This window comes from Varanus komodoensis, unplaced genomic scaffold (assembly GCF_004798865.1).
Source record: "Varanus komodoensis strain SLA01 unplaced genomic scaffold, ASM479886v1 scaffold22, whole genome shotgun sequence".
NCBI lineage: Eukaryota > Metazoa > Chordata > Lepidosauria > Squamata > Varanidae > Varanus > Varanus komodoensis.
In genome coordinates this window covers 5,266,576-5,283,397 of record NW_025335606.1, presented here as the reverse complement: position 1 = coordinate 5,283,397, position 16,822 = coordinate 5,266,576, and the positions used below count along the sequence as shown (strand labels likewise).

The following is a 16,822-nucleotide window of genomic DNA, read 5'->3' as shown; positions in this document are numbered from 1 at the left end:
AAACCAGTAAGATTCACAAACATGACAGGCAGATGCCAAAGCAATGTTCACTGATTAGGTATTTCCCGTTGGTGCCTGTATCAGTTTGGCAAATTCCCTTATGTCCAAAATGTTGGGACCACTTCTTCAGACCCTAATTCTAACCCTATAGATTTTTTCCCCCATAGAATGAAAACTAAACTAAACCTTAACTGAATGAAATCATCTTACCTACTTGGCAGAAAGTCCCATTGCAATGGATATGACTTTCTTTGGAGTAAACATATTGAGGATTGGGACTACTGAGGTGCAATCTTATGAAAGTTGAGATGGAAGAAACACTACAAAAATGCAATTTTGGGGTATAAACTTGCACGGGATTGTCTCTTTCTTCCAGTTCTCTCCACCTGTCCTACAGGTAAAAGAGGGCAACACATTTTAAATTTTAGCTGTCCAGAAGAGACTTTTAACGTCCTGCCACATTTCCAGAATTTAATGCGCAGGGGTCCAGATGTGGACCCTGCTTGTGGTCAAAGGCCATTTTTAATCCACCCATGTCAACCCACTGCCTCCTGCCTTGGCTTTTTTTACTGCATGAAACTGTTAAGAAAGGACAGAAGCCTTTTTAGGTGTAGCCTAGGGCAGCCTCCATCTGGAAGCACCCCTCTTTTTCAGCGGCAATGGAAATTTTAGCAGAAACCACCTTCCGCAATTGCAGTGTATGGCTGTGAAAGCTGGACCATAAGGAAGGCTGAGTGCAGAAGGATTGAGGCCTTTGAATTGTGGTGCTGGAGGAGACTCCTGCGAGTCCCTTGGACCACAAGGCGATCAAACCGGTCAGTCCTAAAGATCAACCCTGACTACTCTTTGGAAGGCCAGATACTGAAGATGCAGCTCAAATACTTTGGCCACCTAATGAGAAGGAAGGACTCCCTGGAGAAGAGCCTAATGCTGGGAACAATAGAGGGCAAAAGAAGAAGGGGATGGCAGAGGATGAGGTGGCTGCATGGAGTCACTGGGGCAGTTGGTGTGAGCTTAGGTGGACTCCAGGGGATGGTGGAGGACAGGAAGGCTTGGAGGGATGCTGTCCATGGGGTCGCGATGGGTCGGGCACGACTTCGCGACTAACAACAACAACCACCTTCCGCAAACTTGGCGTGCCCGGCTACTCCCGCGCACACAACAGCACCCCTGTTCTCTGCAGAGGTGTAAAGTACAGCTCCCATGCGCGCCACACCTAAGAAGGCGACCCGAGCCGGGCTGGGTCACAACCAGGACCGGGTCATCCCGGTGCCGCCAACCGGCCGCCCACGGGAACCCAGGCACGGGAGGCGCGGGCAGCAGCGCCCTGCCTCCCTCCCTCCCTCCCTCCCTCCCATGTTCCCCAGGACGGAGCGCATGGGCGTACGGCCTCTCATATGGGAGGGAGCGTGGCCCGCAGGACGAGGCGCCCGGCAGCCTTCTGCTCCGTGCGTCCGCGCAGCCCGCCTCGAACGCCGTCCCGCCGGGGCGCCGTCCCGTGGAAGCGGCTTCCAGAGCGTAAAGCGGCCCTGTGCGCTAAGCCTCCCACGATCCGCTCCTGCGGCGACCCCTTGAGATCCCGGGCTTCGGCGAGGGGAGGCGAAACGCCCCGCGCCCGCGCCCGCCCCTCGGAGCGGAGCCATCCCGGCGGCGCTTCCCTTTCCCGGCGGGGCGCCGCTCCGGTCCCGCCGGCCGCTCCCCGCTGCATTCCTCGCAGCCGCCACGTCCTTTTTAGGAGCGGCGGCCAGTCGCGCCTCCCGCCGAGCAGGCCCGGCTCCGCCCGGGGCCACGCAACCCGGCGCCGCTGCTCCGGGCCGGGAGGACCGGCTGCCTTGGGCCGGCGCGCGGGCTTTAGGACCCAGCGCGGGCGCGGCGAATTGAGGAACTAGAGCGCCGCCGCCGCCGCCGCCGCACAGCCGCCTTCCCTCGCTCTTCGCACCCTTGGCCCCTGGAGGGAAGCGCGCTTCCCGGAGCCGCGGCAGCCAGGATGCGGGAGACCCTCTTCAAGAACAACTTCTGGGTGAGCGGGGCGCGGGGGGCTCCCCCTGGGAGCAGAAGGTCGGTCCAGAGCGGGGCTTGGCTGACCCGACCCCGGCGAGCGGGGGGGACCCCCGCCGCGGCGGGTCCCGCGTCCTGAAGGCATGCGCGGGCGGGCGACTCCCACCAGGTGTGCCCTCACCTGGCCGGGCATCGGTGGGCTGCCCACTCCCTCAGAAGGGAACGGGCAGCTTAGACGGCTTTGGCTGTGGGGCGGTAGAGAAATAGAATAATGAGTAGGGGCATGGGATGCCCTCGCCCAGCCTTTTCCAAGCTTGGCACCCCTCCAGATGTGTTGGCTGGGGACGATGGGCATCCTAGTCCTGTCTCTGGAGGACTAAGGCGCACTGACCCGGAGTCCTGTGATGTCGTGAAGGCTAGCATTGCGCGTGGTGAGTTAGGGTCACACAGCGGAATAATGGAACAGCGTTCCCCGGCTGAGGTCTCGGCTTCGTAGTTCTCTGTAGGCTCGTGGGTGTTGTCGTCCAGTGCGTCAGACTGAGAAAGGCGGATTTGTGGATTGGTGATGGGGCTGCTGCCCCAGAACTTTGAGCCACAAGAAATGCATCAGCTGCTTGGACTTCCCAGGATGTGTGGCTTCCTCGGTCTGCAGCGGCTGGTTAGCCTGCATTACTTCTGCACCGAAGTCTCTTCTCTGGCTCGCTGTCTGTTTTCATTCGCTTGCATGGTCGAGTTCCTGGACTCCGCTGCAAACGCAAGAACATCATAACCCAAGTCTGCACTTGTTGCATGTGCAAAGAGTTCCTTCCCTTCATGGCTGAGTGATCCATAGGCAGGCAAAAAATGCGCGGGGCGATCGATGCAGGGCGATTCTGGATCACGGGGGCTGGGGCTCTGGCTTCTCTTGCTTGAGGAAAAAGCCGCTTCCAGCCTCCGGCTTCGGCTTGCGCGGTGGAGCAGGTACTGCACCCTTTTTCTTGGTTTGTGTGCAGGCTTCTGACCAGAGTTAAATTTGCACGCTAAACCCTGGGATGCAGCTGCTAATTGCTGTGTGTTTGCAACACTTCTGTACAAGCGCCTCAGGAGTTTCTCTCCCTGATCTGGGGTAGCCTAGCAGCAAGCAGAGCAATCCGAGACAGGCTTGCTCAGAAGCAAGTTCTGCTGAATCCCATGGGACTGGCTTCCTGGCAGAGTGTACTGGATGGGGGAGCTGCTGAGAACTTCTCAGGCAAAAAATTACCTGCTCCACGAACTTGCCAGATGGCTTTGCCCTGCGGCTATTTGCTAATATGACTGATTCTCAGATAGGGCTGTTTTGACAGGGCCTTTGCCCCATTCTATTCCACAGGGCCCTGAGTTTGCCCAGTTTCATTGCCCTGGAAGGAAGCAATTTTCAGCTGGATTATAGCTGGCACAGGAAGGGCTCTCTTTCTCAGTATCTCTCCCCTGCAATATCTCCCACACGAACCCAAAATGTCCTCTGCAGGGCAGTTGGGCTGAGAAAACAGTTTTCCATGGGTTGGGGATGAACTGGGCCACACTGCAGATTAATTGAACAGTTAGTTTTGTTTGCAATGATACGGGTGAGAAATTACTGGCTCGGTTTGCCTTCTGTGCAGTCCTACTAATTATTTTTAAATCCCCCCCAATAGATACAAATTAGTACATGCAGATTGCATGTAAATTTGTACCATATTAAATCTGAGTCGTATCCTGAACTTGGAATCTTTTAAGTGCCTAGAAATCACCGCAGCTGCAGGCAGGTGTGTGATGTGTAGACTCGGATGTTGGACCGGGACTTGGGAGATTCAGGCTTAGCCATGAAGCTCATTGAATGACTTTGGGCCAGTCATGGACTGTAAGCCTAGCCTACCTCACAAGGATGTTGTTGGAAGGATAACAATGGAGTGGAGGAGAACTGTGAAAGCTGCCTAGAGTTCCTTGCTAAAGGAGAAATGTCAGGATAGAAATGCAACGCAATAATGAGAATGTTGCGTGAACGGGGGGGGGGGGGTTGCCATCGTCTTTCCAATCCATGGGATGGGGTGGTGATGATAACAATAACAGCCATTTTTCAGGGTTAGTGATGCAGTTGTTGCATTTTTGCACCTTCCACCTGCTGAAACTCTTTGACTAGTTTGCAGCAATTGAAACTATAAAATACACAATGGGAGGAAAACCAAGCAAGTTTAAAAGGTTAAAGCTTGAGTATGGATTTAGAATGATCGTTAAGCAGAACCTAGCAATGCTGCAAGGGTTCAGAATACAGCACCAGAAACAGAACTGCAGAAATGGCAAAACTAACATGCCTGCCACTGAGAATAAGCTGAAAAGAACACAGTGGAGGTGCCAGGAAGAGCCTCTTTGGAGAGCGTGTGCTACCCTTGGAAGGGCCTTTATCTGCCTTTCTTTTGTCAGGACCCGGCAGAGAATGAGCACTGCGGATGACCTCCGGGTTCAAGCAGCAGGCCTGGCTTGCGCACGCACAAAATAAACCACTTATTAACCACCTTACAAATGCCGCTCACAGCTTGACAATGTGTCTCACCCTGGCAATGATGCTTGGTTCGTTAGTAAATCACGCAGCAACCCTAAGACACCCCAACCAGCCACGCTTGCCCACTTGGGACCTCCCAGCCAGGGCGATGTCTGTGCAAATGCGCTGAATGCTCAGAGCTATGCTAAACATGCACGTGCTGCTCCAGTGCCTTGAAATTTTTGCCTTGGATTTTGAAACTCTTGAAGCGTTGGCCTTGGTGAAAAGGGTGATGTCACAGCTGATGCGCACAAATGTGGAGCATCCTATGGGTTTGCTGGAAATACTAATTTCAGAAGTTGCAGCATTAGAGATGCAAACCTGCATGGGTTTTGGCGGAAAGCAGTCCTGCAACACCAGCATTCCCCAGCCCCTGATTGTGTCCGGTTCTCCCATACTGTGTCCAGAGTTTTGTGTCAGCTGTTTTTCTGCCAGGCTGTTTCAGTTCCAGCTCTGGGGCAGTGGAACTTGCAAAAAGGTGTGTGTTTAGCTTTGCATATGCTTCCCCATTTGGTATAAAAATGACAACCCCACCCTCACTCATGTTCTAAAAGTAAATAAGGCAAATACTTAGCCGAAATATTCAAATAGGGCTTTCTGTCGTGGGCCAAAGAGGTGTGTGCAGTTGTGTGGTCAGTGGCCCAGGAAATCTGGGTTCTCTTTCCCATGCATCCGTGAAGCTCACTTTGGGCCGGTCACAGACTTTCAGCCTACAGGGTTGCTGTAATGATGAAATGGAGAGGAAGGCCATTTTCGGCCCCTCTGGGTCCCTTGCAAGAGAAAGAAAGGCGGGATATAAATGCAAAAGAACAGCAGCAGCGGTAACGGTGAGGAAAAGGCAGTGGGCACAGGGATGTCTTGCTGGCAAGCTTCTCTCAACCCTGTTGCCATTGCTCACAGCCAATAATCCTGGCCTACTTTGCAGGATTGCAAGTGGGAAATTGCAGAGATGAATGGATTATTTTAATCTGTCTTTCCTGCAGATACAGAGCAGATTACCTGTACTGACGTTTTCAGCAAGTGATCCGAGACCGATGGTGGTGACAAGAAATAGGTTGCTAAGACTTTAATGACAAACTGAAAAATAAATTCCAGCAGCAATTAAAGAACCTAGATGTGAAACTGCTGATTTTGAAACAAAAATACGTAATGTACCCTTAAAACCCACTTCTGCACCAGAGAACTGGAGAGTGACTGATGTAATGCCAATTTTTAAAAAGGGATCCAGGAAATTACAGGCCACTTAGGTTAATGTCTCTTCTGGGCAAACAGTTGGAAAGCATTATTAAAGACACAATTCTCAACATGCAGGGGAAGAACTTGGGGAAATAAAGTTAACAGGGCTGCTGTAGAGGGAAGTCCTGTCTTACGAAGCTTTTAGGGTTGTTCAAGGCATCCTACTGGAGACACCAAAGACTTCTGAGTAACTTTAGCACTCATTGGATAAGAGAAAAGTCCTTTTATGGATCAGTAACTGGTTAAAGAAGAGAAAGCAGAGAACAATGGAGTCCCGCGGGGATGGGTGCTTTTTAACCTGTTCATTAATGAGCTGGAGTTCAGAATGGGCAGTGAGGTGCCAGGTTTGCTGAAGGCATGTTTCGGGAGGTTAAAGCAAAGAGCCAGTGTGGTGTAGTGGTTGAGAATATGGGACTGGGACTCAGGCAACCTGGGTTCAAGTCCCCACTCGGCCAAAGAGCAACTGGGTCTCTTCAGGCCATTCACAGACTCTCAGTCCAACCTACCTCACAGGACTGTTGTGGTGAAGATAAGATTGAGAGGAGGAAGAGAAATATGGCAGCTGCCTTGAGTTCCTTGAAAGGAAGAAAGGTCAGGCTATAAATATAAGAAAGAAAGAATCATTGTGAAGAACTCTGAAAGAATCTTTCCAAAATGGGAAGATGGGCATTAAAATGGTAAATGTAGTTTCGACATAAGCAAGTGTAAAGTCATGAATACTGAGCCAAACCCCTGCCCAAAAGCGTGTATACTCTGATGGGTTTGAGCTGGCAATGCCTGACCAAGAAAGGTTATGGGGTTTGCGACCGACAGCTTGGTGAAATCCAGTGGGATTGGTGGAATCCCCTCTCCTGGTTGTTGGGAGCACTTACGTTAGAAGGGAGAAAGGCCGGCCCCAAGTGAAGCAGGGTGAGGCAGCTGCCTCAGGCGGCAAATGCTCGGGAGAGGGCTGGCCGGAGCGCGGTGCCATTTTCCAGGCCTCCCGAAACGAACCTGCTGCTCTGCAGTTTGGTGGGAAGAAGCCATCTTGTCACCAGTGCTGCTCAGCCACTCATCTAGTTGGACTCTGTTCATGGGATGATGCCCTTTGCACCAACCCTGCGAGGGAGGATTACGTTAGGAAGGCCCGGAAGAAGCCTTTGCTTGAAGATGGAGTGGATGATGTTTGGCGCATGAGGTGCTCAGGTGTTGGGTGATGCCGCCTTTGGTGGATCTGCTTAGCCTCTTGGGTCTCTTAGCCACGGTTTGTTCTTTGGAGCTTGGATGGAATGGCGTCTGTATGGGGAAAACGTTGCTAAAATAACATGGGGGAGTTTGCGTGGATGAATTGTTGGGGCAAATGCCTCTCCCTGGGGAGGAGGTGATTTATATCAGTGGTCTGCCATCTGGCATCCTCTCTATAGGTTGGAATGCAGCTTCCATCATCCCCAGTCAGCATGGCCCTTGGCCAGCACACCCAAGGGGAGCTACAGTGGTGGGGAGAAAGCTGATTTCTGTCTAGCTATTCTGTGAGAAGGCCACAAACAATTACCTGGATTTGCACTGGGAGGGAGTGTCCGAGGGAGAAGAAACAACATTTATTCCCAGAATCTCTTCCTAACAGTACAGCAAATGCTTTTTATTTTGTCATTTATATCAGCAATCCCAAAACCAAAAGCTCCAGCACAGAACAGGCTGCTAAATACTCCAGGCAGCAGGTCACATGCTAAGAGCTGATGGAAACAGTAATGCTCTGTTAACCATTTAGAGATGGGCTGAGGAAACCCGGATCGGCTGCCGTCTTGTAGTTGGCAAAGGTATAAGGAAACAGTGTCTAGAATATATGAATTCCCTTATCACAGCCAGTTCAGAGGGCAGGGAACCCGGTGGACTACAGCCCCCATTTTCCCCAGCTATTTGCCACTCTGGATGGGGCTGATGGGAATTGTTGCCTGTCGAGTTACCCTTGCCATCAGAAGGCTGACTCCTCAAAGACTGATCCGGTGGTCAGCTGTTGGGTGAAACTGTCGACATTTATCAAGAGGAGACCCAAAGAAGTGGACCTGGTGCTGTGGAAATGGACCCTTTGGGCCAATGCCAGGCCCCAGTCCTCAAGTGGGGGCCACCCGCTCCCTCAGTAGCTCAGATCTGGGTCTCTGAGCCACCATTTAAATCTCCCACAATGCCCTCCAACGTAGCGTTTCTCCACAGCATGGTTGAAATCTTAGACGCCCTCTCACCGGATGGATTACAATTACAGTCTGCCTTCCCCATAAGGACCTTCATTTTGCCAACAAGCCCATGAGGCAGGTGTGTGTGTGTGTGTGTGTGTGTGTGTGTGTGTGTGTGAGAGAGAGAGAGAGAGAGAGAGAGAGAGAGAGAGAGAGAGAGAGAGAGAGAGAGAGACTGAGCGTGGTTTGATCCTGGGTCTTCCCAGTTCAGTCCAGTGCTAGAACCAGTATACCACAGTGGGCCGGTTTCCCTGTTATGAAAAGTGCCCATGAGACTTCCTCCCTGGCCACCATTTTGAAAACCCAGGCCATGGTGGAGGCCACGCCACGGCTTGCCGTTACATGCGAACCAGGCCAGGGTGGTTGCTGAGATGGGTTAGGAAGCCACCTGCTGCCCTATCCCAGACCGTGTGGCAGCACCCCGTGGCTGGATCCATGCGTGGTAACCAGTGTGGCGTTCTTGTGCAGTTCTTGAAGTTTTCAAATGCACAAAGGCAAGCCCAGCGGGGAATTTCACCCAAGGTGGCTTGCATAAGAAGCAAGCCACTCTTGGTGGGATAGTCCAGGGTACGGAACAGCTTTAAGCCCAAGGACTGGATTCTAATTGGGAGATGCATTCCAAGGGTGGAGGAGCTCCAAATTACCTTCAGATAAATAACTACCCCGAGGGGAAGAACTGAGCAAAAGCCAGGAAGCCACCGAACAAAGAGTCCTCAGTGGAAAAAGGGAATCATAGAATAGAGTTGGAAGGGGCCAGGAATGTCATCGGGTCCAACCCCCAGCTGTTGCAGGACACCACGTCACACCATCCCACTCAGAGGGCTGTCCAGCTTCTTCTGAATGTCTCCACTGTGGGAGAGCCCCCACCTCTCCAGGCAGCTGGTTCCACTGCTGCATTGCTCTGACCATGAGGAAGCTTTTCCTGCTATCTAGCCTGAGCCTGGGCTGTCGCAACTTGAATTTATTATTCTGTGACCTACACTCCCGTATCAGCGAGAAGCAATATTGACCTTCCTCTTTGTGACAGCCTCTCATTCTTCTCTTCCCATAGCTGAACACACCCAGTGTTTCCAAACCCTGGACCATTTCTGTTGACCTCTTCTGCACCCATTCTAGCTTTTCTGAATCTTTCTCGAATCTTGGTGCCCCGAACGGGACACAGTATTCCAGATGAGGTCTGACTAGCAAGGAGTATAGAGGAACTACTACTTCTGGTGATTTGGAAGTAATATGTCTGTCAATGCGTCCCAAAATAGCATTTGCCCTTTTTGCCACTGCATTGCATTCTTGGCTCATATTTAGCTTGTTCTTCGCAGTAATGCTAAGGTCCTTTTCAAGTTCTGTTGAGCTGCATATTCCCTGTTTTGTGTCTATGCATTTGTTTTTTTCCCCAGCTGGGGAGGGACTGCTTCAGGAGCCCCAGAGGGCTGATTGGGGAGCCCAGGCAGGCCGGTTTGATGGCCTGGTCCTGCGGTTGGAACTGGAGAGACCACTGCAAATGTGGCTTCCGATCTGGGGAAACCCTCTTGATCCTGCAGTGATGCAGTCCAGGGATTTTCAGCTCTGGGTGTCATTGCCTGGAGCCCATGAAAGGCCTTCTCTTTGGATGGGGAATCGCATAGTTCAAAATGTGGTAGACCAGTCCTGCTGCCCGTGAGTGCTCGTCTTCTTGTTGGCCCCAGAGTCAGGTTCTACAGAGGCTGTGAGAATTGCGCCAGCTTCCACTTCTCATTTCTCAGGCTTTCGGAAGTGCTCCGCATCTCTCACTTCCTTCTCGCCACAACTTCTGCCTTGCCCTTGCCTTGCAGATGGTAGCCAGGCAGCAATGGGAAGACTCAGGGAAATTCTCCTGCTCTCATTACAGGCAAACCGGCCCATGTGCGTGTGGGAGGACTGTGAGCTCCGTTCAGTTTGGACCTGGGTGTTCTTCCCAGTTTAGTCCGGCGCTAGATCCAGTATACCACAGTGGCTTGGTGCCGCAACTGGCGATGCTCGTCCCTGTTGTGTTGCCTGATCCTAGTCCCTGTGTTCTGGCCCTTTGTGTTCTTCATTGTGCTTGTTTCACGCCATTGTGTGTGCGCGCGCTGTGCTTCTCCAAGGACTCATGAGCAGAGGACTTGGCACCTCGAAATGGCCCGTCTCCGTTTCCCACAGATAGTCCTGCAAGAAGCTTTTCCGTTTCTAGCTGTTCCACAGAGGGAGACCTAGACACACCCCAGGCTTGCGCTTTGCACTCACGCTTCTGCCTCCTGTGCCGGTGAGGAGCCTGTGCCATGTGACACTAACCTGGCGTGTTCGCATCACATCTGAAACTCCCTGGCCTGTCAGAAGGCCCTCTGGCCGGTCCTTTTCCTGGGTGGTGAGTTACTGACTGAGATTATGGGTTACAAGGGTTGCTAGCTGGCCTAGCAAAGCAGAAAGCAAAGCCACCTGGACTGTTCCAGTGGCTTTAGCTCCAGGCTGATCAGGTGTAAACGGTGGGCAGAACTTGAGTTGTTAAAGGCATAGGAGCATCTAGCAGGTACTGGATGGTTGTGAACAGAAGATGCAGTTGACTGGACCTGCTGAAAATCCTGTGGATGCGGAAGAGCAATTGCACAATAAGATCCCGGTGGACGTCCTAGGATTGTTTTAAGGCTCTGAAAGGTGCCGTTAGCCTCCTTCAGCTTGGCATGCTGGCTGAGTAGGGCTGGGACTTGTAGTCCAAGACTTCCAGGGGGCATCAGGTAGAAGGAGGGCGGTCCACTCTGATGAGCAGGAATGCTCTGCCATCTCGCTGCACTGGGGATTGGACCCAATGGCCTTCTTGGCTCCTCCTGACTCTTCTACTCTGTGATTCTGTTCTGTGATTACATGCACGTCCCTCCTTCCTTCCTCTTGCAAGGAACCCAAGGCAAAGTGCGCCTTCTCTGCATTTTACCCTCACAACAGCAACCCTGCGAGGTGGGCGAGGCTGGCCTGAAATGGTGCAGTGAGCTTCACGGCCAAGTAGGGACTGGGCCTGAGATAAGATCCAGCGCTTGCACTGTTGTACCACACCGGCTCATTCTCTCGCACAAAGAAAGACGTGTCTCTGTATGAGTCCCGGACCTTCTGCTTTCACCTGGCTGCGGCCACTTCCGTTTTTCTCCTTTTTCAGACATCCTGCACATAAATAGCGCTCCTCAGATATCATCCTGCTATTGCTCATGTGTCTTCTTTGCTGCTGAAGAAAGGGATTTTCAACCAAGCTGCCTTTCGTTGGGACCTGGTCTTTGGAAGCTCGTTCTGTTGCCTTGAATCCTCTCAACCATTGAAGCATTGAGATGAGGCAGCCAGAGGATCTTTGCTTCCTAGGCAGCTGTTTTAAAATACTTTGCAGGTAGAGCTGCAGCTTGATCCTTGGATAAGCCTTTGAGGGAATTCATCTCTTTGAAGGGAGCTTCTCACCCAGCTTAGGTCACCGGCTCTTGGAAAAGGTCAGGCCATGATAAGGAGTTCAGACCGTAAGGCAACCTTCTCCAACTCTTTGCCTTCCAGATACACTGGATTACAAGTTCCACCATCTCCAGCTGGTAAGGGAAGCTGGCAGGGGATGCTGAGACACCTGCTTGAGGAGGCCTGCCTTGAGATGTGGCAGGACTCTTTGGGGCTGATGGGACCTGGCAGAAACATAGAAACAGAGCGAGTCAGAAGGGGCCTCCTGGGCCATCCAGGCTGGGAATGATCGGACCCGTTGGGTCACGCGCATCTTGTGGTGGAAGGCTGCTGTGTCCATCTTCTGTAGCTTGCTTGGAACAGTGCGAACGCCTCCAGGGCTACACAGACATTCGTACATAAATGTGCCATGTCCGGTGTGGTCTTCCGGTGATGCATGGAGCACCTCAGCAGCACACGCTGTACTTATATAAGCTTCTGGCTGCAAGAAGCATCTCTCTGTGTTTGGTGTGTGTGTGTTTGGTGCCTCGGAGAGCCCGAAGCTCAAGCCATCTCCCCACCAATACATGTAAATAAATGAATCTATGCATGGCCTGTAGTTCTTCTGCTGTTATTGGAAAGCATCTTCGTAACGTCTGGGCTTGAATGACGTCCGGAGTGACTCAAGGGAGGCGTTCATAACTTAGCTCAGTGAGCGTCTTCTGGCTTGGCTGCTTTTTGTGGTTTATGCACAGGGCTGGTCCAAGGCCTTTTGCTCTCGGAGCTCCAGCAGCCAAGAGAACCTCTGCAGCTGGCTGGGAAGGTGGGAGATGCTGCCCAGCAGGTCCAGAGGGCACCGTGTTGGGGAAGGAGGGCATTTCTGGGGCAGCGCAGTATTGGCATCCCGGGGCTGCCAGCATGCAGTAGCCTGGGGGAAGAGCACGGCTGGGGTGGCTGCCCATCTGGAGCTGAGCGTGCCCTGCGTGGCGTTCATCCTTCGCCACGCAGCTGCAAATGCTCCAGGGCAGTTTGGAAAAGGCCTCCGGAGTTCCTTTATTTTTCAGCCATCTCCGACCTTTCACTTCCTCCACGAGTTACATCAAGCATGTCGAAAGCTCATTCTGTGTGAAGCAGCCTCTGCTTCTCCTGTTCCTCTCTCTTGGGGCCTGCTTTCAGTTGCGCCGCTCCTTCTCGGATGGGGGGCATCCTGTGTGATGATCGCAAGGCAACTCTGCCACTGCGCATCCGAGTGCAGCCCGAAACAGCCCTGTCCTCCTGGGGGATCGCTTACCAGCAGGCTTGTGGGGCACTCCCGGGCTTTGCCAGAGATTAACCAGGGGGAAGGGGAAATAGAATGGAGCAACCTCAGAAAGCACACGGCTGGTTAGGAACTTCCCTGCGCTGCAACTTTTTGTTGCAGGTGCTACTTCTTCCTTCCAGCAGTGAAGTTTCTGGTGCTGTGATATTTACTGGTTTGGCGATGAAGCAGGGCAGTGGAGAGACACGCTTGGTTTCTCCATATTCAGGGAAATTTCATCTCAATATTGTTTAGGAAACAGGAAAGGAGCACTTTTGAAAATTATTATGCTGGAGACCTCAGGGAGGTGGGATTCTCTACTGTTTTATTGCTTTTTCCTATCATCATCATCATCATCATCATCATTATTATTATTATTATTATTATTATTATTTCATTTCTATACTATTGCACAGCTGAAGATGTCTGGCAGTTTGAAACATTCCAGGCTTCCCACACACAATCCTTAGTAGCATGTGCAAGCCGAGTTATTCTTAAATGCTTAGGAGCAGGACAAAAACCCTTAGCTTTTAAACCTGAAATTTTCTTGTTAGGCATTATACCGGAAGATATTAGCAAACAAGAAATGTATTTGATGCTACATTTAATCACAGCGGTGAGGATTGTGCTTTCTCAATACTGGAAGTGAGGAATTACCCACTGAGGAACTGATTTTAAAAAAGATTCTGGACTGTGCAGAAATGGACAGATTGACTCTATCACTGAAGGAGAAAGAAGATACTGACTTCTATCAAACTTGGGACCTTTTTTATGACTGGCTGGAGAAACGGGACTTGGCTTAGATTTAAAGATGTCTCTATAAATTGATTTGAATATGATTATAGAATGTTAGAAAGATATGTTATAGGGGGCTGACCCAGTACGTCCGATGTATTTGATGATTGATGTTTTTAGTTTTTAGTTTAAAATCTTTATTAAAAAAAATGCTTAGGAGCAGGACCAGAATTAAACACTGACAGTTCTTGGGACTTGCAAAGGAATTTGGCAAGGAAAAACTCTTTCAACCTGAGGGCCAAATTCAAGTGGGGAGAAAGTCTTGGCGTGTGCATGAGTGTGAGCGGCTCACAGGAAAAGAGGGCGTCTCTTCAAATGCCGGTATATTTTAGCTTAGACATCTTACTGCAAGGAGAAATGCCTTAGGAGAGTCATTTCGAGCTTTTTTAGAATGGGGAAACACATAACCAAAAGCCGAGAATTTGCCCATGGATTCGGAGCAAGAGGAGCGTGAGAGAGGAAGGGCGAACGCTTGTCTCAAACTCTGGAGGGCCAGATTTGCTCTGGATTTGACCCAAGGCCTGAGGTTCTGCCCTCCAGCAGTAGAGAACAGTGTGGTGTAGTGGTTCTAGTCCCCACTCAGCCATGGAGCCAACTGGGTGACTTTGGGCTTGTCTCAGACTCTCAGCCCATCCTACCTTGCAGGGCTGTTGTTGGGATAAGATTGAGAGCAGGAGGAGGAAGATGACCAAAGTCTCTACAAGTTCTTTAAAAGGAAAATGACAGGATATCACTCTAACGGATAAACAAATAAATAGGGAATAGTGGACTATCCTTGAACAGACACTTTGGACAGAGGGGACTCAAATTTCCATGGGAAGATGGGCTCCTGCTGTGGGAGGGAATTCTCAATTGTATTTTCTTGGGTCAGTCCCACAGCATGCCTAAGGGACAAGTCAGAGTTGCAGCACCTTTACAGAAGGGAAACTGAGGCTGGCACTTCTGCTGTGTGGCTACGTCTGTGAACTGGAGGGGCGGATATGTGGCCCCCCAGATGTTGAACTTCAGCTTCCATCATCCCTAATCATTGGCCAGATGGGCTGGGGCTGATGGGAGTTAATGGCCATCAACCTTTGGAGGGTACTGGTTTCTCAGCCCTGTTGGAAGCCCTTCGTGGGGTTAATGGAAGGGGACATCCTGCTTGACTTTAAAGCCCAAAATGCCACGCAGCCCATGGAGAACCATTTGTAATCTTATCCTAAGCAAATTTTTCAAACTCTCTGCTCAGTGTGGGGACCTCATCAGCACAACCGGCTATGACAGCATCATCCAACACCTCAATGATGGCAGGAAGAACTGCAAGGAGTTCGAAGACTTCCTGAAGGAGAGGTATGTACCAGTGCCATCTCCGGGGTCAGCAAAGACCCTCGCTTCTTTGATCTTCTCCCAAACCGGTTGGCCTTGGTGATGCCTAAAAGATGCTGCCTCAGCCCAGCAGTGTTTTTTCAGAGCTCCATATGCATTCCCGCAGCCCCGTCGCCAAACCTTTCCCGCCTAAACATGTGATAATTATGCTTATAGGTGCTCAACAAGAAAAAATATTCTTGGCTTTGCTTTTTAGGTTTTGCCACGCCTGCTATTCCTGGCTAAGCTCGCATTGGGTTGTTTTGGCATGTACTGCGAATAGCTTCAGGGCAACCAGGTGCTTCCCTGGGGTTTTTCCTGGTGGCCACCCTTTGGATAAAATTCCACCTTCTTTTCTTGGTTCCCTCTCCCACTCCCTGCTTTTCTGCCCAGTCCCTCTAATGGCCTTGCTTCCCATGCAACAGGGCTTTGATCGAAGAAAGATACGGGAAGGAGCTCATCAATTTATCCAGGAAGAAGCCCTGCGGACAGACAGAACTGAAGTGAGTCCATGAGCTTCTTTGAAAGGGTGTCTTTTAAGAACTTGCCTGGCTCTGCTTCTCTGCTCGGAGAAGCTCTCTCCCAGACTGAGGACTGGATTCGGTTTAGAAAAAGCCCTTCAGGCCACATTTTGGTGGCAGGACAGGCCAAAAGCGTGGTGGGGGAGCAGTGGAAAGGCCAAGGGCAGGACAGGAGATAGAAAACTGCCAGCATGGTTGAGCATTCGGTTTTACGGCCAGAGCCTGGATTTCAGGGCTGGAGGGCAGCTGGGGGACCTTCTCCCATCATGCCCTCGCTCTCGTCCCTGCTCCACCTTGCTGGCTTGGCAGGCAGAGAGAATGGGCCGCATCCTCTTCTGGCCTCCTTCCCTATTGTCTGGGGCAGAATTGGGGACAGGTGAGCAAGCAGGTGGCAAGGAGGGGCAGGTCGGGGGGTCCCAGTGGCAGCCCAGCCCTGCCTTCTGCAGACTCAAGCCCTGCTCTCAGCTCTTGCACCCTAGGGCCTGGCCTAGCCCTAGTGAGGGACCTGGCTGTGGGCCATTAGCCCTCCTGCCCTCCCTCCCTTGATATCCTTCCTATTTCTGCAAGGAATCCAGGGCAGCTCACCTAACCCTCCTCCTCTCTCCATTCACTCCGCACAACAACCTTGCCAGGTAGGCCGTGCTGGACATGAGTGAGAGACCCACAGTCACCCAGGGTGCTTCGTGGCCAAGCCGGCACTAGAGCTGCCTCTTCCGCTCCCGGCCCAGCACTCTGAGCATGGCGCCCTGTGGGGCCTCCTCCTCGCAGGGCGCTTCAGGGCCACGTGTACGATGTGCGGCTGAACCTCTCCGGCCACGTGGTGCTTGGGGGTCTTTCCCTGCCTGTGCTGTTGGAAGGGGCATTGGAGGAGCAGGGACCGTCTCACCAAGTGTTGAGAGTCGTTCAGGTCATCTGAAACTCGCTTCAGGGTTTCCAGCCTCTCAGACTTCTGACCTTTCTTTGTGGTTTTTCTTCGCTTCAGCACCCTGAGAAGAGCCCTGGAGGTTTTCAAGCAACGTAAGTAGCCAGGAGTAAATTTGCGAGCATCTGTGACCTTGATGCAAACGTGGGCTCACTCTGCAATCAGTGCATCCAAATCCATCGCTAATTGCAGGTTGTCTTGGAAAAATGTCCCATATTGTGTATCATTTCCTCTGTTCTTAATTAAACTGTCTTCAGCGGTTTTTCGTAGGCCCCATTTCCTCCCTAGAACCATTACAAGGGAATGTGGAACCTAATCCACCTTTCGAAGGTGGATGGAGGTATTGAGTTCTCATTTACAATTGGAAGGGGCACAGCTCTGCAAAAGAAGTACTCCTGGGACAGGGAAGGGGGAGATGCAGAGAAATGCCCCAAAATAGGGACAGCTTCACTAAAGCAGAGGATGAACGACGCACCAAATTGCACCTCCTGATTTATATTTCTGCATGCATGCTTAGATGTAATAGCTAGACATAATAGCTAGAAGTACAAAATATCTCACCTTGGT

The 16,822-nt window shown here is 51.5% G+C and overlaps 1 protein-coding gene across 3 annotated transcripts in view; it reads left to right on the top strand.

The window, feature by feature from the left end:
- Window positions 1-1,659: 1,659 nt before the first annotated feature.
- PSTPIP2 (proline-serine-threonine phosphatase interacting protein 2) overlaps window positions 1,660-16,822 on the top strand; it is a 35,925-nt gene continuing 20,762 nt past the window's right edge. For 2 of the 3 annotated variants that reach the window (XM_044431081.1, XM_044431079.1), the window contains exons 1-3: window positions 13,503-14,797; window positions 15,238-15,315; window positions 16,316-16,350. In XM_044431081.1, the coding sequence (XP_044287016.1) occupies window positions 14,628-14,797; window positions 15,238-15,315; window positions 16,316-16,350 (283 nt within the window). In that variant the 5' untranslated portion in view covers window positions 13,503-14,627. Of the gene's footprint in view, window positions 2,021-13,502; window positions 14,798-15,237; window positions 15,316-16,315; window positions 16,351-16,822 lie in introns of those variants that run through there. The other variant, XM_044431080.1, reaches the window with a different exon arrangement.